This window comes from Urocitellus parryii, chromosome 3 (assembly GCF_045843805.1).
Source record: "Urocitellus parryii isolate mUroPar1 chromosome 3, mUroPar1.hap1, whole genome shotgun sequence".
NCBI lineage: Eukaryota > Metazoa > Chordata > Mammalia > Rodentia > Sciuridae > Urocitellus > Urocitellus parryii.
Window position 1 is genome coordinate 80,191,668 of NC_135533.1, and position 25,514 is coordinate 80,217,181.

At 38.6% G+C, this 25,514-nt stretch overlaps 1 protein-coding gene across 2 annotated transcripts in view; it reads left to right on the forward strand.

Moving 5' to 3' along the window:
* The window catches only part of Dnah11 (dynein axonemal heavy chain 11), a 305,466-nt gene that overhangs the window by 190,472 nt on the left and 89,480 nt on the right, over positions 1–25,514 (forward strand). For both annotated transcript variants that reach the window (XM_026408127.2, XM_026408145.2), the window contains exons 56-61: positions 3,126–3,359; positions 7,174–7,320; positions 12,019–12,132; positions 14,306–14,449; positions 15,065–15,247; positions 16,669–16,770. In XM_026408127.2, the coding sequence (XP_026263912.2) occupies positions 3,126–3,359; positions 7,174–7,320; positions 12,019–12,132; positions 14,306–14,449; positions 15,065–15,247; positions 16,669–16,770 (924 nt within the window). The remainder of the gene's footprint in view (positions 1–3,125; positions 3,360–7,173; positions 7,321–12,018; positions 12,133–14,305; positions 14,450–15,064; positions 15,248–16,668; positions 16,771–25,514) is intronic.

A 25,514-nucleotide genomic window follows, 5' to 3' on the forward strand; every position in this document is an offset into this window, starting at 1 on the left:
GAGGCATAGGGAATGTAGCAATGTACCCTGTTTTTCAGACCTCCAAATTTAACCTACACCCTAAGCCCTGCTCCTTGGCTGCCCCCAGGATGCTTTTCTGGTGCTCTGAGCTACACAGGAGTCTTGGTAAAATGCGGTCCTGCTCATTTTATTCTTGATTGCGTTTTCATTATTTAATAAATCACCTTAAGTATCACAAGGATCTAAATAATATATTCTCGTTTACCAGCCCCCAAGTGAGTGAAATATAAAAGAATAGATTTTATAACTCAGCAGTTTGACATTTTATAAAATTAATACAGAAAAAAATTTCTGAGAAAAATTTTCAAGACTTACTATAGATAAGAATTATCCCAGGGCTGGGGATGTGGCTCCAGTGGTAGCGCGCTCGCCTGGCATGCGTGCGGCCCGGGTTCGATCCTCAGCACCACGTACAAACAAAGATGTTGTGTCCTCTGATAACTGAAAAATAAATATTGAAATTCTCTCTCTCTCCTCTCCCTCTCTCTCTCTTTAAAAAAAAAAAAAAAGAATTATCCCAAGTTTAACTTCAAAAAAAGAAAAAAAGATTCTTTCAATTGTCCCATTCCATTTGCCTTTTCCTCTTCCCTCCCTTGAAAACAATATTCTTGCAAGTCTAAATTTAATTTTGCAGACGCATATAGTTGTTTTGGCTGGTCTCAGAAAGATAAAATCCTAAATATTTGATTTAGTGCTGGCCTCTGGGTATTGATGTCATTCAACTCTGCTGTGGGGTGTTTTCAAAAGGTAAACATAGTGGGCACTTGCCTGGAGAGCTAGGTGGCCAGGGTACTTGGTGTAGCAGCAACGTTCCTGCCGGAGAACTGCCACACCAAGCAGCAGAGAGTTGTTTGTGTGTTTACAGTGAGCCGGTGGAGAAAGTGGAATTACAGTCTTTCTCTTAATGTGAGGAAAAAAGCAGTTTCATCTTGGCATATGATGATTCAAAGCAGACAGCATTGTTTTCCAAAGCAGCTTGGTGGGGCAACCTTGAATTTATAACCATTTGAGGCTGACACTCTGCTGATTTTTATTTTTGCCCTCCCCATGATTGGTTATGGAATGACTACAGAGTGGCATCAACGGACACATTCACCAAGGGGCCAAATCTAGCAGGAATGATGTTCTTCCCTCGAAGTGAAAAATACAGTGTTACGCTGCCATCGCTGCAGTCCCGCAGCCGCCCTCTCGGCTCCCCCCTCCAAAGAAAACTGGAGATAAATGAATGGCAGAATAAATAATTTATGCTAATGAAATTACTGCAATTAGTAGTTCTACAATGACCCTTTTAAAAGCCACAGCTGTTAATGTCAGGAAGTGCTGTCACTACTGACCTTATCATAAGAGAAAGTGACAAATTGAGAATGCAGGGAAGACCAGTCATCAAAGAGGTCTGTTCTGGACCGATTAGAGTTTTCTGAAAAACAGTGTGAATTACAACCAGCTGCTCCCTGGCTCCTCCAGGCTCCCATGCTGTGCCATTTTGTTAAGCCCGATAACAATAGTTATTTTGCCCCATTGAGACAAGTTGTCTCGGGCCACTTCCAGCTCTACCGGAAACCACTTTTTCCATAGGAGACTTACAAATGAAACTGTTGTTAAAGAGAGCTTTCAGTGCCTCCGAGGAGCCTCCTCATAAGGATCATGGTTGGGCAGAGGCCAGGGATTTTTTTTTTTTCTTTTTCTTCCTGTAAGGAGGTTACACTTGGCTGAGGAAGTATTTATCTGTATTGTAGAAAGGTATGTGTGCACTGCTAACTCCCGTTAAAACAAGACTGGGCAGGAGTGAATTTCTGTTCATGTTTACATTGAAGCCAGGCACTTTAAAAAAAAAAAAAAATCCCCAAGGGAATAGGATTTAGATGAAGTTTATATAACTTCCTTGTAAATTCCATTTTTCTGACTCCACTATTTGATAATGAAACAAAGACAAATTCAGGATTCTCGCCTATAAATTTTATATGTAACCTTTGCTGAAACACTGTCTCAGTCATCAGTAAGATGGATTTTTAATACACAGAACAATCAAATCATGTGCGGGTTTTATACCCATGCAGAGATTTTTTTTTTTCACAAGGTTGGAAAGCTGTGTGTTTAGAGATGTTGCTCAGGAACAGCTGTTTTTCCCCAGCAAGAATCGCCCTGTCTCTCCTGCACCTCTAGTTGTAATATTGATGGTGCAGATTTGAAGCGTTTAACTGCATCACCAGCCACTTGTGTGCAATGTACCCAAAGACGTCTGAGCATTATTGACAACACTTTGGTAAATTATGTGTGACTTTCCTAAGAGTTGGTGTAGCTCATTTAATTCATATTAATTGATTTTTAGGCTCCCCTTGATTAATTGAACCTGGTTCATCTTGTACAGAATGCAATAAATAATCATTAAAATGAGGGAGATGTGACTCCACAAATTAAAAAGTTAACTACTTCAGAAGTCACAGAGGACACAATAGAAAGAATGGGTAGTGGGGGTTGGGGGCACAGAAGGAAATCTTCAAAGGAGAATTGTTCTGTTTTGTGTGTTATTTGGAGGTAGTGTGCCCCTCAAAAAAAATGTGAGTTAAAAATTATCATGAGTTTTTTTTTCCAGAAGCAGTGGCTTTTAAAAGCTTATTCAGTTTGGTTTTTTGTGGTTCTCATAAAACTCTACTTGTCAATTTCAGCTTTTGTTTTTTCCATGATTTTGAAAGGTTATCAGTTTTCTTTGTCTGAAGTTTAGCTTGAAAGCAACACACACACACACAAAAAGCCTCAGAATATTGTGTCTCTAATTTCTGTTTCACACATTTGATAGATAAAAACAAAGTTGTAAAGAGCAGTACTTATATCATATGTTGGTTTTTGAGTTTGGTATGTGGAGCACATAAAATTACTTGATCATACAGAGTTGGTAGATAGATGGTTAGAAAAGTTAGAAGCTCTCTAATCCTGTGGATATCTCTTAAAGATTAAGTAAGTCTTCCAGTTTCTACTGTAATTTGTGCTGGAAAAAAATTTTAGGGGAAAAAATACTGTATAATTTTGTTGCTTTTTCTTCATTTTTTTTTAATTTATAATTTTAACTTGAAAGGATTTCATAAGAATGCAATGTTTGTTTCCAGCCACTGTACAAGGATTGCATCAGCCTCTTCATGGCACACGTTCACACCAGTGTAAATGAAATGAGCGCCAGGTATTACCAGAATGAGAGAAGACACAACTATACCACCCCAAAGAGTTTTCTAGAACAAATATCACTCTTTAAAAACCTACTAAAGAAGAAGCAAAAAGAGGTATTCCAGAAGAAAGAGCACTTGGTGAATGGCATCCAGAAGCTAAAAACCACTGCCTCTCAGGTATGACCAGGGTATGTTCCCACAGAGTGAAACCTCTGCTCTTGCATAGAAAAACATGTTTCCTTTTGAAGCAGTGCCTGCCACATTTAGACATAATGCCTAGCTTTTAAATTTACAGCTTGATGACACAAGGGATACATTATTACTGCTTTCCTGTACAGAAAGAACTGGCCAGTTATTCTTTCACAACTGGTTTGGGGAGTTACTTTCTCTTCTCTACTGGAGCCCATGCAGGGCAGTGTGGGGTGTTGAAGGGGCAGATGCAGCCCATTTCCCTCTCCTACCTCCGACTTCTCTGGGGCCCTGCTCTTGTGGTCAGGAGTTTTGCCATCCTAGAATGGAACTAGAATCCCTTTTTGTCTCAGGTACTCAACCCTGATGAGGGCATCATTACCTGGCTGATGATGGGTGAAGTCCCCAAGTACAGCAGTTTTCTCTGACCTTGGTGTCTGGTGTGCTGCTTTTAGTCCAAGTTATCTTAGGTAAACATGCCCAGTAATGTCTTCATCCTCAGTAGTAAGGTTCCTACTGTCTCTAAGGACCATATCTCTAACTTGCAGGTATAAATCAGGAGAGACTTAGCACATGATATCAATCTCATTTCATTGGCAAAACACACAGGTTTGTGAAGTAGATGTTACTGCAGTTTTATACCTGAGCCTTAAAGAGTTCAAGGCCAGAGAATTAGTGAGGGGTGGGATTGAACCCAGGTCTGTATTGTTCTATTTGCTCATTCGCTGTCCATGGTACCAAGGTACCTGTCTGTGACTGGTCAAAGGGATTAGAATGGAAGACAATGGAGACTTTGAAGAATAGCTCACTTTTTCTGAGACAGCTGGACCCTAAGTGAAATAAATTCTCACTGGTGCTCATCTCAAAGTCAGAATTACTCATAGGTTTCTCAAAGTTTTATCATCAGGTGCTGTTCTCATATGCTTTTCCAGGGACAGTTCTTCTTGAGCCAGTTTTTTTTTTCCCCATGAGGGCTGGGTGGCTCATCTGTACCTAGGCTAGAAACAGGGCAAGACCCAGTTGGAGAACATATTTTAGCACTTTCTCACACTATTCTAGCACTCTGCAGCCTGAAGCACCACACAGCTCCTCCTCCTTGTTCCATACACCAGGAACAGCAATGCCATGAAACACTGATCTATACTGACCTGTGGATGAAATGGGTAAATCATGATTGGGCAAGAAAATTCAGACTTTTCAGGAGAGTTGAGATCAAATTCTAAATAGAACAAGTGCAGGGATCCCCCAAGAGCACAGCCATATCTGCATTTGCTCCTTCCCCTTCCAATACATCTTACTCTTCTTCACTTCCTCATTCTTGCCCACCTTTTCATCCCTCTACCCATCTCTCCTATTCTCTCACTTCAATTGAGATCCTTCCCCTCAGTAAAAGTTTTCCTGGGAGTCTTATTGAGCTAATATGATGTTGAACTAAGGTGATAAGGAAGGAGCTTTTTGTTACCAAGCATTTATATTCCTTTGAATGATGCTCCAAACTGAACCTGTTGACTTTGCCCAGGAAATGATAGTGTTGCCACCCAGTGATGAGCTATCTTTACTGATGGGCAGTCCCTGACCACTACCACCCCCCCCCCAAAAATGTCCCTGCCACACTTAGCTCTGTCATTTGTGAAATCAACTCTAAGGGAAAGTGGAATCATATAGAATCCTGGGTCATCCCGGGGCAGCAGTGTGTCAGCCACAGGGAAGTAAAGAGAGAGTCTGTGGTTTGGTAATCACCCCAGTTATGTATTGGTAAGTCAGGGAAGGGGGAGCTGATCTACTGTGTCTGCTGAGTACAGAACTGTGTGGGGTCTTCCTATTCTCCCTCAGTTAAAAGCAACAGGCAGGAAGTTTGTGAAGATACATAAAGTCTTGATGAAGAAATGCAGGTGGTTTCTTTCTTCATTAGTTATTTGCATAGGGAATGCTTTTAATAGCAGAAAAGTGGTTGGAATATTTAATAGCTAAGTGATAGTTTTTTTAAAAAATTCAGTTTATTATGAACAGAAAGTCTAATTGCCTATGTAGAGAACTGGGGAGCCTCATAGTATAAGAGGAGGTTGTATGTGGAGCAGAAAGCCTTCATTATGGAGCAAGCTCTGTGGGCCTGTCTGCCTTAAGCAATTCCACAGAACCATTGGGAATATAAGTATCTAAACCTTAACAATGTTCATGAATTATTATACAGCTATAAACCCCTTTCTCAGCCATATAACCCCTCTGGATGTCAGCTTAGGTCATCGCAGATAGCTATAGTGACATTTCTTTATCAATAAAAGTCCCCCTCTTAGAGCTAAAGTCACTTTGGATATTTTGGAGCTAACTGCTCCCTTAGAAACTGAAACTAGGGCTTGATGTAACAGTTCCCTAGTCTCTTGGCTAGTTCTTTTGACTATAGCCTAAGAAGACTTGTTTCAATGGCTAAAAATAATAGAGAAGCAAATATTCACTCTATAAGGTTACCCTGAGTTCATAGAGAAGCTACAAGATCAATCTTAGGTTAAACTATCATGATATAAGCAGCAGTCATGGTATGCTTTTGCAGGCAGAGGGTAAGTTCCTGTGTTGGGGTGGGGATTATATGCTTGCTTAGATGTAGTGGGATGTTGTTCTACAAGGTGAGACCACTAACATGTCTTCAGAAATGGAGTCTGAATAAATGTTTGAGTGTTCTTCCAATCTATGATTTTTAAAAACAGTAATGTTCTGGAAAATGGATGGAGAACTAATCATAATTTCAACAGGCTGAGTCAGTGATTTTTTTTCTCTAGCACTTCACTTTTACTTTGACTTTCATGATCCTCAGACTTAGAAACCTGGTGTGATACCTTGTGAACCTAGTGAAATTACAAATAAAAAATGGGCATAATCTTTTTTTTTTTTAATTGCTATGTTTGTTGACAATTCAGACTGTACTCCACAAGAGCAGAGTGAGGTGACTTGGTGGTAGGCCAGGAAGAGAAAGGTACATCTGTGGGGCTCACTGAGCTTCTAATCTTACTGTGCTGAAATCCCACAAATCGTGTATAGTTTGCCCTTCTTACTAAGTATCAAATTCAATGTTGGGTTGTCCACATGACCACGAATTAAATGTCATACGAGGTGAGAAAAAATCAAGAACACCATTTCATGTTAGGTGGGATAAATTTGCAACCAATTACTCACCAGACAAACAAGAATAATTCATGACTTCAGCTTGTCTGAAGCTTCTAGCCATTTTTTGTTAGGGAATGCGAAGCATGGTTCTTCCAGCTTGCTACCAGACCTGTCTTCTTGTGGCTTCTGTTACCTCGAGCCTGAGCTGTATGGGATCAGAAAAACTGTCATGGAGTGTGTTGGAGACTTCTGGGAGTGCTTCCCCAAGAGCACAGATTGAGTGGCAAAGATAAACTTTTCTGTCTTGCAGATAATCATATTTCCTGTAAAATCACTGAGAACCGGGTGCAATAGCACACACCTATAATCTCAGAGTGCTAGAGACTGAGGCAGGAAGATCATGAGTTGGAAGCCAGCCTCAGCAACTTGGGGCCTAAGCAACTCAGAATAACTCTGTCTCTGAGTAAAATACAAAAAGAGCTGGGGATGTGGCTCAGTGGTTAAGCTCCCTAGGTTCAATCCCCAGTAACAAAACAAAAACAAAACAAAAATAGTTGCAAATGAGAGTACAGTAAAATCAGGGTAGAAATATGCATGACGCAAACCATTAGAGATCTCTGAATCCATGCTAAAAAGCAAAGCTGTATCTGCTCTTTGTTGTTGTCAACACAAGTTACCCCCAGAGTAATGACTTTTCCTTTAGGTGGGAGATCTGAAAGCCAGACTTGCCTCTCAAGAAGCTGAGTTACAGCTGAGAAATCAGGATGCTGAAGCTCTGATCACAAAGATCGGGCTTCAGACGGAGAAAGTGAGCCGGGAAAAGGCCATCGCGGACACCGAGGAGCGAAAGGTCAGGCTAATTCCCCCACTTAGAGTGCTGAGCTATATTTAGCACAAAATAAACCTTTGTAGGTGAACAATTTTGAACAACTTCCTCTCCAGGGAGCATAAAGTCTAAAGAATTATTATAGCTACACATGTAACAGCATTTCACACCATGATTACCACTTGACCTTTCCTTACATTATGCATTTTCCCAACCTTTTAGCTCTTTTAATGATATGAAAGAACAATAAATACTGAGCTCATTCAAGCATATAATGGATGTGGATCTTGAACATCAGGCCTATTTGTAATACAGTAAAGGTCAGGAAGTCACCTCTGAGGTTTCAAAAGGTTTTCAGTTTTTAGGCAAATTGAACAACTCAATTGTTAACAAAGCCCATTCCGTCACTTTGCAAGATGGTTTTCAAATTTTGCATTTTAATAATATAACTGGAGTTTATTATTAAGTCCTAAGCTAAATTTGTTCTTTTTGATTCAGTTGAGGCCCTGGCATTCTGTATTGTATTTTATTGTTGGAAACAATTATTTTTAAGATTATATAGTCTGCTTTCTTTGTACTCAGGCTTCAAGCGATTCTGAAATAAATACAACTTCATTTTTGTCTTCTTGAGCTGCAAATGGAAAAAAATTCTTATGTATCTTATTTCACAAAAGAAATAGCATAGTTAACAGATAATCAATAAATATTCTTTATAAAAATTGTGGAGTAGACATTTCTTATTTTAGACAAAAGAACATAACCAGGACCTAGTTAATAAAAATTTTTAAAAAAATTGTAAATTGCATACACTGTCATTGATAGCCTTTATGTTATTATCGTTGCATTTTAGGATACCAGAACATATTTGAGTTTTTCTGGTGGTGTTGCCAGTCACTAGTGTATAATCAAGTGTGTTGTTGTTTTTTTCCCCTCTAACATATCATGCATGTTTTCCTTTATCTTACACAACTAAAGGCTAAAAAATACATTGAAAATCAGAACTCTAAACAAACAATTTTTAAAAGATATAGCGTATTTATAATTGACAATAAGGCACATTTGGCATGACCCATAGGTATATAATTTCTAATTTGATAATGAATGTTTCCATTGCATTTCAGGTAAGTGGAGAATGTCCTTAAAAGTATCATATTAAGCAATTAGATATCATAGATGGTGTGATTATCATAAGCTAATTCCACCCAGGAGATATTTTTTAGGCATTATAAAAATAAATGAGGTTCTAGTAATTATTATAACCTATCGCCATGGATACCTTTTGGAGGTCTTAAAAAAATGACAGGTATTCTAGGAGTATTTTCACAAGTGAATTCCTAAGGTAAAATCCTCATAAAGTAAAAAGGTGTTAGCAATTAGAACTCCTTTGATATATTGTTTTCTGAGGTTCATCAAACATGAAAAAGACATGTACTATAATGTATATCTAATCTATACCAAAACTTATATACACTTTCATTTTACCCATGGAGCTTAATTATAAACAAACATTAACTGAGTTTTTTTTTCTTTGTTTTGGGGGGCTAGACCCTCTTCTAGGCTCTTGGAGATATTTGACAAGCTAGGTGCACTCATGTAACTTACATTGCAATGGAACAGACTAACAGGAGACAAATAACACTTCTAGAAACAATATATTATGAGTTAGATAAATGCTCTGACATAAATCAAATAGAAGTAATAGTAGAAGAAACTACTTTAAATTAGGTGATCAGGGAAAGGTCTATTTGTAATTAAACTACATAGAGGCAAGCAATTAACTAACACCTGAGTGCATGCTCTGGGCTCACACATGTCGAGTTTAGCAGTGTGCTAGATACTACGCAGTTGCTCAAAGGGGCAAAGGTGGACTCTCTGATTCTGTGAAATTTGGCTCCTCAGGCTTACTCCATGAGCCGTCATTGTGAGTTGCTCAGTTCACAAAGTGCATTGTCACATTTAATATGACTAAACAGATGTTGAGGTTTAGAGGCTGGTGTACTGTGCATCTTGACAACCCATATAAAGAAGCAGGTTCAAATTGTTTCAAATTTTATGAAACAAGAATCATTCTTGTGACCAGCAATGACTTCAAGCAACACAAGTACCAGTAAGCTTATGAAAATTTGTTCTCTTTCCACCATTGACTTATCAGCCCAAATTCTGAAATTCTAATGGTTCTGTGATAGCTTTCAAAATATGGTCCTCATGAGTAGCAATACCTTCCAAATTTAAATGCTATAATATATTCTCTTCAAAAGCTGGATCTCCTTTTTGATTTTTGAATGGCTTTTAGTTTGTATGTGTTTGTTTTTTTCCTAAATGTGGGTGGGTCCAGGTTTTAGAGGGCCATCAGGAGTTTCATATAGTCTGAAAGCAGGTAAGAGCAGTGTGTTAGTTTGCTAGTGCTGCCAGAACAAACTGTCACAAACTGGGAGGCTTCAATCACAGAAATTGTTTCTCCACAGCTGTGGAGGCTGATGTTAAAATCAAGGTTTTAGCAGGCTTGCTTGCTGCTGAGGACTGTCTCCTTGGCCTATAAACGGCTGCCACCTTACTCTGTCCTCACCTGGCCTTTTCTGTGTAAGTACTCACCCCTGATGTCTCATTAGTGTTTCCAAACTTCCACTAAGAACAACAGTCAGATTAAGGCTCACCTGAATGGCCTCATTGTAGCTTTATCACATCTGTGAAAACCCCATTACCAAGTAGAATCACATTTTGAGGTTCTGGGTAGACACAGTACAGCTCATAACTAAGCAATTTGGGGAACTTTATTCTCTGCATAAGAACCACAAAATTCTGTGAGCATCTTCAAGGAGCTGTTGATTACTAAATAGCAAAAGATTTTTGGTGTACCCAAGGATGAAACCATCTTCAACTCTGCTTTAATGACCATGGTAGAGGGAAAGCACACCTCCTAGGCAATCCAGAAAGCTCTTCCCTCTCCTCCAGGTTGAGCCTCATCAACCCTGTTCAGGAACCATCAGGTAAAGGAAATTTCATGCTGTAGTTGATCAAGTCAATGAGATGTAGCAAATTTTCAGTATTCTGGTATAGTTGCACCTTAAGGTAAGAGGTAATAGGAATAAGTTGACCAATGTAGAGTGTTTTCTTCCTTTGTGTTTGTGAGGTTTTATTTAGTGTTCAGGGTTATCTTGTTTATAAATGTAACTCAAAGGAATAATACTCCGTTAATGGTCAAGGGCTCCAGAGGATAAGAGTGGTTGCACCCCAATCTCTTAGAAATAGCACTTAAAAGAATTTCTCTGTAAGGTTTCTCCTAGTACTAAAAGGCTATATAATCCTGAGGACCAGAGGTGTGGCTCATCAATAGAGTGCTTGCCAAGCATGCCTACAGTCCTGGGTTTAATCCCCACCACACACACACACACACACAAAGTCTAGGATTTTAAATCCAATTTAAAATGATTTTAAAATGATGCCATACTTTCTTTCATCTGAAACTGTATTCTCCAGCACACTGAATTTTTTTTTTAGAATTTTCATGGTCCTTTCCTGGCAGTGTTTGAGGGTTGTGATTTTGGAGTGGTTCTCAGTAAGCATGCAGAGTTTTCTTATTTACATTAACAGTAGCTGTGCATGCATTCACAGGAGATCACATATCTACCCCGAACCAATTGTGTTCATAAAAGGTGCAGTATACAGCAAAATAATGGTTAATCAGGAGAAGGGTAATTACCGCTAATAAAGCTGTAGTAGACAACATAATTTGTTGTGAGCAGTGTTTAATTTTATGGTATGGTTAAACCTGTTCATTCCAAACCTATCTGAAGAAATTCACTTTTTGTTCACACTTGTGTTCCACAATCACCGTCACCACAGGACCCATCCCCTAAGGGCCGGTGCCCAGAGCTACAGCTTTGAGTCTCAGATTTTTGCTGAGGACTAACAATGCATTCTTCTTGGCCATTCAAATTCCATAGTTATCCTAAGAAGAGGTAAAAGTCCCCCAGCTTTGTATTATTGGTTTGGCTGAAGTTTACCAGCATGGTTCCCTGTGTCCATACAAGCAGTGTCCTTTTGACCTGTGAAGGGGTACCACTCAACCTGCCCCTGGAGACTGTGTAGCAGTGTCATTGTTCCATTATCCAAAATGGATCTGGGCTCTTGTCTCTATGATTTTTGATCAGTTCCTTGGAGAAACCAGTAATTGAACAACAACAACAAAAAAAATCTACCTGTAATTAAGCATGCAATCCATAACCACAGACAAAATTATCTTCTGCCCAATTGAATGAAAAGAACTTCACATCTGTTCTTAAAGAGAAACCAATGTTAGCAAAAATTAGATAAAAATTCAAGCAAGAATATTTGTACTCTAGATTGCTGATCCAGCTGGGATTTTCACTTGTCAGGGACTCAGGGAAAAAAGAAAATTGAACAGAAGAATGCCTGCTTAATCTTGTTTTTATTATTAGCAGTACCTTATAATTAAATGAGTCAAAGCTCTTCTTGGAGGACTTTAATATTTGAATCCATTTGGTTTGGGATTTGTCATGTGTGTTTTGTACATTTACAAAGCTTTATATACATACTGTGCCTGAAGGGAAATTAGTTTTTATGACAAATCCCTCACCTATTCAAAGTTTAGACAAATGAATTATTTAACAGGTGCATGTGAGTCAATCTGCACTTTTCAATAGAGATCTCTGACATAATAATTTGTGTATGTGGGTTTATGTGCCTTTCCTCTCTGATTAGGTGGCAGCCATTCAGACGGAAGTGTCCCAGAAGCAGAGGGAATGTGAGGCCGACTTGCTAAAGGCTGAGCCAGCCCTGGTGGCTGCCACAGCTGCACTCAATACGCTCAACAGGGTATGATTTCTTGGCTTGTGGGTTTCCTCAAAATAATATTCAAAGGTTATTAGAGTTTTAACAACTGAGCAAAGAATATGCCCATGCAGTCGTGCAGTTTTTTGAAGGAAAAAAATACATAAAAATATTAAAATCAAAACAACCTTTGAGATCATCATTCTAGTTCAACTTCTTTTCCCATCCAGGTGTCTGTTCCTCTATCCCTTATCCTGTGACCACATCACACACTATGTGGTATATAATTTTATGAAATCTAGCTGGATTGCACCCAAATCCAGTTTTCATGTTATATGTTGCTTTAAGAACTATGTGAGGGATTCTTTATTTCTTCTGGAATACAAAAAGTAGCCTCAACTGTAAAGCAAAATAACAAAACTGGTAAGAGACCCTCATGGTAAGAGTAATAGGAGCAAAGATATCAAGGCTGGTCCCCCCATGACTCCTAGTTTCATACTAGATAGTAGCAAGAGCTCACTGAACATTTGAATTTGAGAAATATTCTTTGTTTGCCACCAGGATGTTGTAAGAAAAAATGAAATGGTGAGCAATATTATTTTAAGAGCCAATAACTAATGTTGCCCTGGGGTTCTGCCAGGCCTAAGTTTAAGATACAACTTTAAAAAGTAAGGGATCAGAGAAACACTCAAATTCTTCTCTGAATATTTTATCTTGAAGAAATAATTTTGGCTGTGAACAGTCTTATAAGAGTTTTATAGTATTACTGTAAAACTGAAAAATTTTTAAAGAATATAAATATATCATGTTAGAATATTATTACACATTTGAATACTGCCATCAAAATATTGTTAAAGACTAGCTATCATTGTGAGAAATGTTCCTAATAAGTTAATAAAGCAGATTGTGAAATAGGATATATCACAAATTTTTTTCTGGTAAGACTATCCTAGTCATAGGAAAAAAAATTAGAAAACAATAGAAGAGTATCTGGTTATCTCTTAATATTTATCTTCTAGTTGCTTCCTCAGATTTGCAGATTTTCCTCTGATTTTCTTTATTCAGACAAAATAAGTTAATGTCACTTAAAATACAAAGTTGAGTATATTTTTAATTTTTAAAAAATTTTATGGGTCCTTTTTAGTTTAGTCCTTTTTAGCATTCCTTTTGATGTAATTATACAAGCATGGAATATATCTTATTCTAATTGGGATTCTATTCTTATGGATGTACATGATGGTGGGATTTACTATGGTGTGTTCCTATATGTACGTAGGAAAATTATTTCAGATTTACTTCGCTATCTTTTCTTTTCCTATCCCCTCTCCCTTCCCATCATTCCCCTTTGTCTAATCTACTGAATATCTATGATGAAACAATGTTGGTCAGCCAATTCTCAATTATTATTAACATGTTTTAAGAATTTGCTCTTGTTCTTACTTTCAATGCCCTTTCCATTCTTCGTAATCATTTACCAAATAAATAGTCAATTTCTCATAAGGGAGCAGAGTCAGTTTCACCATTCAATATGATTTTGTATGCAAGAATTTATTTTGCAGCATATAAAATCATAGGAAATAGCCAGTTGTTTTTTAAATCGTGTATTATGAACCTACATGTGCTTTTTACAGATACTACTGCCCCAAAGCATTTGCCCTGGTTCTTGTAATTTAACCACTGATTCCATCTGTTGAGTAAATCAGTGCTGTGCTCTGAGGGGACCAGGCAGTAGGGAAGAAGCTTCAGACTATTTGGAACCCTCCCAGTTAAGAGTCACTGAACTATAATGGAAGATGTTTCTTGCTTGTGCACATAAAGCAGAAAAATGAAACTAAGAGACACTGAACTTAAGGAATCATATTTATGGGAGGGCTTGGTTAAAATGCAAATATTACATTGATGGAATTGAATCCATAAATACTTTGTAGCCTCTGTGCTTACACAATTTTCCAGCCTCTATGAGCAGGGCTTTGCAGGACAACTATAAACCAATGGATTCCTTTTCTTGGGAGCAAAAAAAAAAAAAAAAAAGGTAGAAATCAGAAGTGCCCAGCAGGAACTGAGCTCCCGAGGATCTTAAGGTAGAGTCCCTGGGGAGCAATGAACTGCCAAACCATGACTAGTACCTAGTACGATGAGGGGGTGGCACTGAAGCTCAGCTTGTAAACTTGCCTCTCCAGCCTTCCCTAATCCTGTGTGTGCATCAACTTTTCTTCAGATCAACCTCACTGAGCTGAAAACCTTTCCCAACCCACCAAATGCAGTTACCAATGTCACTGCAGCTGTGATGGTCCTCCTGGCTCCCCGGGGTAGAGTGCCGAAAGATCGAAGTTGGAAAGCAGCTAAAATTTTCATGGGAAAGGTATGGGCCCGCCTGGGAAAATGAAAGTGCTGACAGTTTCTGTATTGCTGTCAGTGCTCTGGGGTAGTGCATGATAGCAAAAGATGTTCAAGTCTAAAGAAGCCATCTTTCTGGCTGTGTGTCTTCTAGGCCTGCAGCTTTTGTTAGCCATATTGGAGGTTAGCTCGGGGTTGTGGCATACCTAAGGCAGTGCCAGCTGCAGGTGGAAGGTTGCTAATTATTTGCAAAATTATGAAAGCCGTTAAGTGTAGGAGGGAGAAAATTACATGGGTTTCTTAGGCTTGAAAAATGTTACTAATGTACAAGAAGGTGAAGCAAAGGAGCTTTTTGGTATGTGTTTTGCTTTTTCTTTTCTCCCTTTCTTTTCTTCAAAATGTGAATACCTCCTGTGCTGGGCCTGAATATTTTACCCTGGGATAGAAGAGGTTTTAAAAGTGTCCATTGCTAATTCTAACTTCATAGTATAAAGACTGAAAAAGTCAAACAGTAGGATAAATGCTGCTTGCCAATTTTGCCTTTGTAATGTAAGTCCTAAAAGCTGGTTTTAACTTTTGATCTTGGAATTTTCTCTGCATCCAAAATGGGTTCATTGCAATAAGTCTTTTTGCTTTACAGGTTGATGATTTTTTGCAAGCGTTAATTAACTATGACAAAGAACACATTCCAGAGAACTGCCTCAAAGTGGTGAATGAACAGTATTTGAAAGACCCAGAGTTCAATCCAAACCTGATTCAGACCAAATCTTTTGCAGCAGCTGGTCTCTGTGCCTGGGTCATCAACATCATTAAATTCTATGAGGTATCATTCCTAATCTGATGGTTTACAGGCATTATCCATGTAGGGCCATAAGCATCAATTTCCACATCAGCATAAAATGTAATTTGATATTTAGTTTTCTAAAGAAGGATATGCACTTTTAAGAAGAAGATATGAATGTGTTCAAGTTAACAGAATTCTATATAGGAGGATATTTTAAATGTTCAAAACTGTCTTTTTTTAAGAGTAAAATAATTAGCCACTCTAGATCAAAGAGCAGCAATTAATTTGATTTCAATTAGAGAAAAATTTGTTGTATGTATAAATCATGTTTATTTACATTAAAATATTTGATTCATGTTGACATGAAACAACTGCAAGTCTGAATTCATGTTGAATTAAATCCCTGCTCTCAAAGCAAAAATTCACACAATCTTTATTGCAGGCATACTGAGATGAGGAAATAACTATTTGTTTCTTTTAGTAGTTTAATGACAAATAGTGTTTTACCTGTAGATGGTCTAATCTGAAATTTGCAATATAGATAATCATTTCTTCATTTATCAAATACTTATCAGCCAACTGTGTGCTTAACTCTTTGCAGAGAACTGAAAAGGAAACTATAACCCATGACTATGATTCTCAGATGTATGTTGTATTCAGATATAGAATTATAAAGAAAAAGTCAATTGTAGTCAATGTCATTCCTCAAATGGTTTCCATAAAATAAGGTTATATCCTTTACACTGTGGAACCCCAGGAGCAGGACTTTGTTGATCTTTCTCTCATGGAAATCTTTTAGCCCAAGAGTTTACAGTAGATGTATAGCCTCTCTCCATAATAAAATGCTTAAGCACTGTGTTCCATTGGTGAAAAGATGAGCACAGATCTGAACTATAGCTACGTTGTGTTGCTATAAAGAAAGACAAGTTGACTTCCTTGGTCCACCCAAATTCTTAAATGGTTCCTTGAAATAACACATACTTAAAACAGGTGCTTCAAAAAGAAAGTGAATGTGTGGTTCATACTGTGCAAGAACATCTCCCACTTCCTGTGTTCAGAGAATTTCTCCATGCTTACTTTCTGCCTCAGAGTCTAGATTTGATCACACATTTAGCTGCGTTTCATGCACCTTGCACTTTCTAGTTATAGGAGGATTATCTCCATATTTGATTTAAAAAAAAGCAAATCTTAGAATATTCATGGGGTTTGACCTCTAGAGCATTCTATGCGAGTACTTGTAACTCTAAGGTCCAGAATAAACAAGTAACCAATGGAGATCCAGAGAGAGTGGGAAGCTTTGTCTATTTTTCCTTAGCTGATGCCATGGTAAAGAAGCAGCAAATTACTTGGTAAACTAGAGATTTTATTTGCAGAGTGTTCAGCCTATATAAGGTCAAGTGATTATTCTTCCCATTCGCATCTGTATTGCCTTCTGAGTTAAATCCCATATGGATTTCCAGGTCTACTGTGATGTCGAACCAAAACGCCAAGCATTAGCCCAAGCAAACTTAGAACTGGCAGCAGCTACTGAAAAACTTGAGGCCATCAGGAAAAAGCTTGTGGTAAGTGCAAAACATGAATCTAAAGAAGTTCCCACTGCCTCCTTAGGAACCCTTCTTCGGACATGGTCATGCGTAAGCTCTGCCCAAACAGAAAGGAATTTGATCTTCATGGATGTTTTCCCTTAGATACCCATTCAATAGATGTTTCTGATCGGTGAAGTGCTGGGCACTGACTGGAAAAGTGGAAGCAGTGTCTGCACTTAACTAATTTCCACAGTCTGGTAGGAGGAGGAGGGCAGGTAGCATGTGGGGCTTGAAAGCCCAGCTCCTCTAGGTGCAGTGGCACACGCCTGTAATCCCAGTGGCTCAGGAGACAGGAGGATGGCGAGTCCAAAGCCAGCCTCATCAAAAAGAGAGGCGCCAAGCAACTCAGTGAGACCCTGTCTCTAAATAAAATGCAAAATAGGGCTGGGGATGCGGCTCAGTGGTCCAGTGTCCCTGAGTTAATCCCTGGTACCCCCAAAAATATTTTAAAAAGTTCATATCCTGGCTCCATGTTTTCTACTGGTCTATTTCTTGGCTCCATGATTTATTGTTTTACCCCACACAAGTTGTTTAACCTCTCTGAACTTCCATTTTCTCATCTCTGAAATAGGTACAGATTAAGCATTCCTTATTCAAAATCCAAAATGCTCCCAAATTCAAAACTTCTTTATCTCCAATCATGTTGGAGCTAAAGAAGTTTTGGGCTACCTGGCATCCAGTCTGCCTTCTTTAAAAGAAACCAGCCAGATTTATCTTTGGGGAATTTTCTCTCATCACTAGATATGCTCAAGTTGGGGTTTTTAGCAGGATTTCCCTTCTCTGTTCTACCTATCAAGCTTTGCCAATTAAATTCCCCCTGTCTCTCAAATTTGAATGATGGGCAGAAGGAGTAAAAGACTGAGAACAGTATTTGTACCTTTTAGAGACTGTGTTCAGATAAGACTCAAGCAGTTCCTGCCTCCAAGTCCCTAAGCTTCTTGAAGGTTCTTTGCCTTTCCTTCCCCCCAGAGAGCTTTCCCATGTTCTTCCAGTAAATTCCCTTTAGGTCAAATTACCTAGAGGGTTTTTTTTTTCCACTATGACCCAAGGTATCTAGATACTCTGCAGTGTACAGCACACCGTGGATGTTTTGTAAATATTAGTTCCTGCCCTTCCTGTTGAAGACCCATATGTAGATATTCCACTGTCAGGACTGAAGTTTGACAGTGAAGCCTGACTCAGAAACTTAGATTTGGAAATTGTTAGCATAAAGATCATATGTTTAGAGAGATTTCCCTGTAGGAATGTGAGGACAAAGGAGCAGAGGGGGCTGAGGGTAGATGGCAGGGAGGGATGTCCCTTATTCGGACTTTGTCCTGCCATAGATCCCTGAGAATATGAATGCAGCAGCCACTGAAGTCTAGAATCTGGTGCTTGCAGTAGCCGCATAGCTGCACCAGGCCTCTTTAAGAACAAGGCTGAAACTAGACCTACTTATGTGTGAACTCACTAATCAATTGGGCAGAAAGGGAGGGGACTCCTAATAGCCCCAGCCTCCAATGTTTCAAAGCAAACGTATTAAAAGCCAAGGAGGAGATCAACTTTCCAGATCAGAGCCCAAGACACTGACTCCTTGAATATACTGAAAGAGATTGATTTGTTTTTTTTTTAATTATTTTTTTTATTGGTTGTTCACAACATTACAAAGCTCATGACATATCATATTTCATACATTAGATTGAAGTGGGTTATGAACTCCCAATTTTACCCCAAATGCAGATTGCAGAATCACGTCGGTTACACATCCACAATTTTACATAATGCCCTATTAGTAATTGTTGTATTCTGCTACTTTTCCTATCCCCTACTATCCCCCCTCCCCTCCCCTCCCATCTTCTCTCTCTACCCCATCTATTGTAATTCATTTCTCTCCTTGTTAATTTTCCCATTCCCCTCACAACCTCTTATATGTAATATTGTATAGCAATGAGGGTCTCTCTTCATTTCCATGCAATTTCCCTTTTCTCTCCCTTTCCCTCCCATCTCATGTCTCTGTTTAATGTTAATCTTTTCTTCCTGCTCTTCCTCCCTGCTCTGTTCATAGTTGCTCTCATTATATCAAAGAAGACATTTGGTATTTGTTTTTTAGGGATTGACTAGCTTCATAATCTGCTCTAGTGCCATCCATTTCCCTGCAAATTCTATGATTTTGTCATTTTTTATTGCTGCATAGTACTCCATTGTGTATAGATGCCACATTTTTTTTATCCATTCATCTATTGAAGGGCATCTGGGTTGGTTCCACAGTCTAGCTATTGTGAATTGTGCTGCTATGAACATCAATGTGGCAGCATCCCTGTAGCATGCTCTTTTAAGGTCTTCAGGGAATAGTCCGAGAAGGGCAATAGCAGGGTCAAATGGTGGTTCCATTCCCAGCTTTCCCAGGAATCTCCAAACTGCTTTCCAAATTGGCCGCACCAATTTGCAGTCCCACCAGCAATGTACAAGAGTACCCTTTTCTCCACATCCTCGCCAGCACTTGTTGTTGTTTGACTTCATAGTGGCTGCCAATCTTACTGGAGTGAGATGGTATCTTAGGGTGGTTTTGATTTGCATTTCTCTGACTGCTAGAGATGGTGAGCATTTTTTCATGTACTTGTTGATTGATTGTATATCCTCCTCTGAGAAGTGTCTGTTCAGGTCCTTGGCCCATTTGTTGATTGGGTTATTTGCTATCTTATTGTCTAATTTTTTGAGTTCTTTGTATACTCTGGATATTAGGGCTCTATCTGAAGTGTGAGGAGTAAAAATTTGTTCCCAGGATGTAGGCTCCCTATTTACCTCTCTTATTGTTTCTCTTGCTGAGAAAAAACTTTTTAGTTTAAGTAAGTCCCATTTGTTGATTCTTGTTATTAACTCTTGTGCTATGGGTGTCCTATTAAGGAATTTGGAGCCCGACCCCACAATATGTAAATCATAGCCAACTTTTTCTTCTATCAGGCAAAGAGTCTCTGATTTGATATCAAGCTCCTTGATCCATTTTGAGTTAACTTTTGTGCATGGCGAGAGAAAGGGATTCAGTTTCATTTTGTTGCATATGGATTTCCAGTTTTCCCAACACCATTTGTTGAAGATGCTATCCTTCCTCCATTGCATGCTTTTAGCCCCTTTATCAAATATAAGATAGTTGTAACTTTGTGGATTAGTCTCTGTGTCCTCTATTCTATACCATTGGTCCACCCGCCTGTTTTGGTACCAGTACCATGCTGTTTTGGTCACTATTGCTCTGTAATATAGTTTGAAATCTGGTATCGCTATACCGCCTGATTCACACTTCCTGCTTAGAATTGCTTTTGCTATTCTGGGTCTTTTATTTTTCCATATGAATTTCATGATTGCTTTATCTATTTCTTCAAGAAATGCCGTTGGGATTTTGATTGGCATTGCATTGAACCTATAGAGAACTTTTGGTAATATCGCCATTTTGATAATGTTAGTTCGGCCTATCCATGAACAGGGTATATTTTTCCATCTTCTAAGGTCTTCTTCTACTTCTCTCTTTAGGGTTCTGTAGTTTTCATTGTATAAATCTTTCACCTCTTTTGTTAGGTTGATTCCCAAGTATTTTATTTTTTTTGAGGATATTGTGAATGGAGTGCTTTTCCTCATTTCCGTTTCAGAAGTTTTGTCGCTGGTATACAGAAATGCCTTTGATTTGTGCGTGTTGATTTTATATCCTGCCACTTTGCTGAATTCATTTATTAGTTCTAGTAGTTTCTTTGTAGATCCTTTTGGGTCTTCTAGGTATAGAATCATGTCATCTGCAAATAGTGATAATTTAAGTTCTTCTTTTCCTATTGTTATGCCTTTAATTTCCTTTGTCTAATAGCTCTGGCCAGTGTTTCGAGAACTATATTGAATAGAAGTGGTGATAGAGGGCATCCCTGTCTTGTTCCAGATTTTAGAGGGAATGCCTTTAACTTTTGTCCATTCAGAATGATGCTAGCCTGAGGCTTAGCATAGATAGCTTTTACAATGTCAAGGTAAGTTCCTGTTATCCCTAGTTTTTCTAATGTTTTGAACATAAAGGGGTGCTGTACTTTGTCGAATGCTTTCTCTGCGTCTATCAAGACGATCATATGGTTCTTATCTTTAAGTCTATTGATGTGGTGAATAATATTTATTGATTTACGTATATTGAACCATCCTTGCATCCCAGGGATGAATCCTACTTGATCATGGTGCACAATTTTTTTGATGTGTTTTTGTATTCGATTTGCCAGAATTTTATTGAGGATTTTTGCATCTAGGTTCATTAGAGATATTGGTCTGTAGTTTTCTTTCTTTGAGGTGTCTTTGTCTGGTTTCGGAATCAGGGTGATGTTGGCCTCATAGAATGAATTTGGAAGAGCTCCCTCTTTTTCTATTTCCTGAAATAACTTGAAAAGTATTGGTATTAATTCTTCTTTAAAGGTTTTGTAAAACTCCGCTGTATACCCATCTGGTCCTGGGCTTTTCTTGGTTGGTAGTCTTTTGATGGCTTCTTCAATTTCATCCATTGATATTGGTCTGTTCAAATTGTGTGTATCCTCCTGACTCAGTCTGGGCAAATCATATGACTTAAGAAATTTATCGATGTCTTCACTATCTTCTATTTTATTGGAATATAGGTTTTCAAAATAATTTCTAATTGTCTTCTGTATTTCTGTAGCATCTGTTGTGATATTGCCTTTTTCATCCCGTATGTTAGTAATTTGAGTTTTCTCTCTTCTTCTCTTCGTTAGCATGGCTAAAGGTCTGTCGATCTTATTTATTTTTTCGAAGAACCAACTTTTAGTTTTGTTAATTTTTTCAATAGTTTCTTTTGTTTCAATTTCATTGATTTCCGCTCTGATTTTAATTATTTCTTGCCTTCTGCTACATTTGCTGTTGTTTTGCTCTTCCTTTTCTAGGGCTTTGAGATGAAGTGTGAGCTCATTTATTTGTTGGTTTTTTTCTTTTTTTGAGGAATGACCACCAGGCGATGAATTTTCCTCTTAAAACTGCTTTCATTGTGTCCCATAGATTCCGATATGTTGTGTCTGTATTTTCATTTATCTCTAAGAATTTTTTGATTTCCTCCTTTATGTCTTCTGTAACCCATTGATCATTCAGTAACATATTGTTCATTTTCCATGTGATGCAGGATTTTTCCTTCCTTCTTTTATCATTGATTTCCAGTTTCATTCCATTATGATCAGATAAAATGCATGGTATTATCTCCACCCCTTTATATTTACTGAGGGTTGCCCTATGGCATAATATATGGTCTATTTTTGAGAAGGATCCATGTGCTGCTGAGAAAAAAGTATATCCATTTGATGATGGTTGATATATTCTATATATGTCAGTTAAGTCTAGGTTATTGATTGTGGTATTGAGTTCTATAGTTTCTTTATTCAACTTTTGTTTGGAGGATCTGTCCAATGGTGAGAGAGGTGTGTTGAAGTCACCCATAATTATTGTGTTTTCGTCTATTTGATTCCTGAACTTGAGGAGAATTTGTTTTATGAATATCGCAGCGCCATTATTTGGTGCATAAATATTGATAATTGTTATGTCTTGTTGGTGAATGGTTCCTTTTAACAGTATATAGTGTCCTTCTTTATCCCTTTTGATTAACTTAGTCTTGAAGTCGATTTTATTCGATATGAGGATGGCCACCCCTGCTTGCTTACGAGGACCGTGTGCGTGGTATATTTTTTCCCATCCTTTCACCTTCAGCCTGTGTATGTCTTTTCCAATCAGATGTGTCTCCTGGAGGCAGCATATTGTTGGATTTGTTTTTTTAATCCATGATACCAGCCTATGTCGCTTTATTGGAGAGTTTAAGCCATTAACATTCAGAGTTACTATTGATATATGGTTTGTACTTCCATCCATGTTTGATTATTTATCCTTTTTTTAAAAATTTAGTTTGTTTCTCCATGATTATCTTTCCCCTCACCCTCTGTCTTTACCGAGGCACTTCCCTCTGATGGTTTTGGTTATTGTTTTTCATTTCTTCCTCGTGTAGTGTTTTGCTCAAAATGCTTTGCAATGCTGGTTTTCTGGCTGCAAATTCTTTTAACTTTTGTTTATCATGAAAGATTTTCATTTCGTTGTCATACCTGAAGCTTAATTTTGCTGGATACAGAATTCTTGGTTGGCATCCATTGTCTTTCAGTGTTTGAAATACATTGTTCCATGACCTTCTTGCTTTCAGTGTCTGTGATGAAAAATCTGTTGTTAATCTTATTGGTTTACCCCTGAATGTAATCTGTCTCTTTTCTCTTGTAGCTTTTAATATTTTCTCTTTGTTCTGTATATTGGATATCTTCATAACAATGTGTCTTGGCGTTGGTCTACTGTGATTTTGTGTGCTCGGTGTCCTGAATGCATCTTCAATTTGTATATCTGTTTCCTTTTTTATTTCTGGAAAGTTTTCTGTAATTATTTCATTCAGCAGGTTACTCATTCCCTTGGTTTGAATCTCTGTACCTTCTTCTATCCCGATGACTCGTAAATTTGGTTTTTTTATGTTATCCCATAACTCTTGGATGTTTTTCTCGTGACTTTTTACCAGCCTTTCTGAGTTGGCTAGACTCTTTTCAAGATGATATATTTTGTCTTCAGTATCTGACGTTCTGGCTTCTACTTGCTCCACTCTGTTAGTGATACTCTCAATTGAGTTTTTAATTTGGTTTATTGTTTCCTTCATTTCTAGAATTATTGTTTGATTATTTTTTATAATCTCTATCTCCTGATAAAGATGCTTAACTTCTTCTTTTATCTGTTTATGTAACTCATTCTCAATGTGTTCTTTTGCTGCTTGAATTTGCTGTCTCGTATCCTCTTTAAGGTTCCATTCCATCTGTCTAAGGTGTTCCTTGAGTTCTTTATATGAACATTTTTCCGATGACTCTAGGTCCTCCTGAATATTTAGGCTGTCCTGCATTGTTTGTACTCCTTTTCTTCCTTGCTTTTTGAAGCTGCTCATGTTACTTCTTGTTCTGTTTGACTGCTGAGTTACTGTTTACTCCTATAAATTTATTTGATGCTTGGGAGGAAAGGTATTAGAAGGGAAGGGAAGAAGTCACTAAAGAGAATGAGAGTAAGCAGGTAGAATTCAAGGAAGGGGGGATAAGATAATTGAAAAGAAATGAAAAGACAAAAGAAGAAAAAAATAGGAAATAAAAAAAGAAAAAGAAAAAAAATATATAAAAAAAGAATAAAACAAAAATTAAAATTAAAATTGGAAGAAAAAAAATTTTTTTAAATTGTAAAAAAAAATTTAAAAAACAAGAAAGAAAAATGAAAATGAAAGAAAACCCCAAATCAAAATCAAAAAAAAAAAAAAGAAAAGAAAAAAGAAAAAAAAACACTAATAAATGCAGTCTTAGAGTTTGATTAACTTCTCTTCCAGTAGGTGGCGCTGTGCCCACCAGGCCAAGTTTCTCCTGTCAATATGCGGGAACCAATCAATGTGCAGCAGCTCCTCCTCCCAGACTGGGCGAGTCTCCAATCCTGAGTGCCTAGGGCCTCCTCTTGTGTCTAGTCACTTCCCCACTTTTCCTCTAGCCAGGCCCCTCTCACGGGTGCCGCTCACCACAATACTGGGTACACGCCAGGTCTGCTGCTCCCGGGAGCCCTGTTTTCATGGACGATTGGGCACACTCTCCCAGATTGCCTGTCCCTCAGACCCTAAGTTTGTGGAGCTTAGGGCTGAGAATCCTCAGCAAATTTTACTTGCCCTCCGGTAGCCACGCCCCCGGTAGCTGGTGCACGAGACCTCAGCTGTCAGCTCTGGTGGGAGTGGTAGTTCCGCGCCGCGGGTCCCTCGCCACCTCTAATTCCCTCGGTCTGGCTACCGCACTCACGGGAGAGCTGGGAGGGGCCCTTAAGGTTTCCCAGATGTGTGGAGAGGGAAGGCTAGGGGATTACACACCTGTAGCCGCAGGATTCAATGAAGTTATCTCCTCCGCTGCAGTCTGATGACGTCAGTTCTCTGCCATGGTGGTATCTCTTGCAAATGGCGACAGTTCGTTTCCCTTTGCTGGGTGACCAATGCAATGGGTGGGTCCTTACTGTCTCTCCCAAGCCCCGTTTGAAACCTGTGGCCACTACCTATGAAGGCTCGGTTGCCATTACCTCTGTAGGATCAGAAGGGCTGACCAGTTGTTTCAGCCGGATGGATCAGTGCTGAGTCACAGCTGTTTGTCTGCGGGAATCAGGCGAATGGGAGCTTGAATTCAGCCGATCTGGGCTCAGTGTGTGTTCTGAGAGGTCCAGATTGATCACCCCAGATCCACGTCAGCTCAGCATTGCTTAGTGATCCTGAGCAAACAGATTTAGGCTGTTTACGACTCCCTATGCCTGCACAGCCGAAGAGGTCAGAGACTTGATCTCTCCGCGCCCTCTGCCATGTTGGAATCACCAAGAGATTGATTTGTGCTCTCATTTTTACTGTTGGGTAATTATATTTACATTATGATTATTTAAATCTCAGAATCTTTCTCCTATGACACATACAATTTTAGCACTGCTTGCAACCATTGATTCCCCCTTATTTTTGAGGCTGCTTCCAGGAGACCTTTCTGATCCACACTCCTTGCCCAGGTGACTTGACCCCCTGCTCCCGACACACACACACACACACACACACACACACACACACTCACTTCCTCTTCACTAGGTACCTCTTCTTGGTAGAGCACCAAGCATGTTGTTCAGTGATACCTGATGATTGTTGGAAGAAAAGA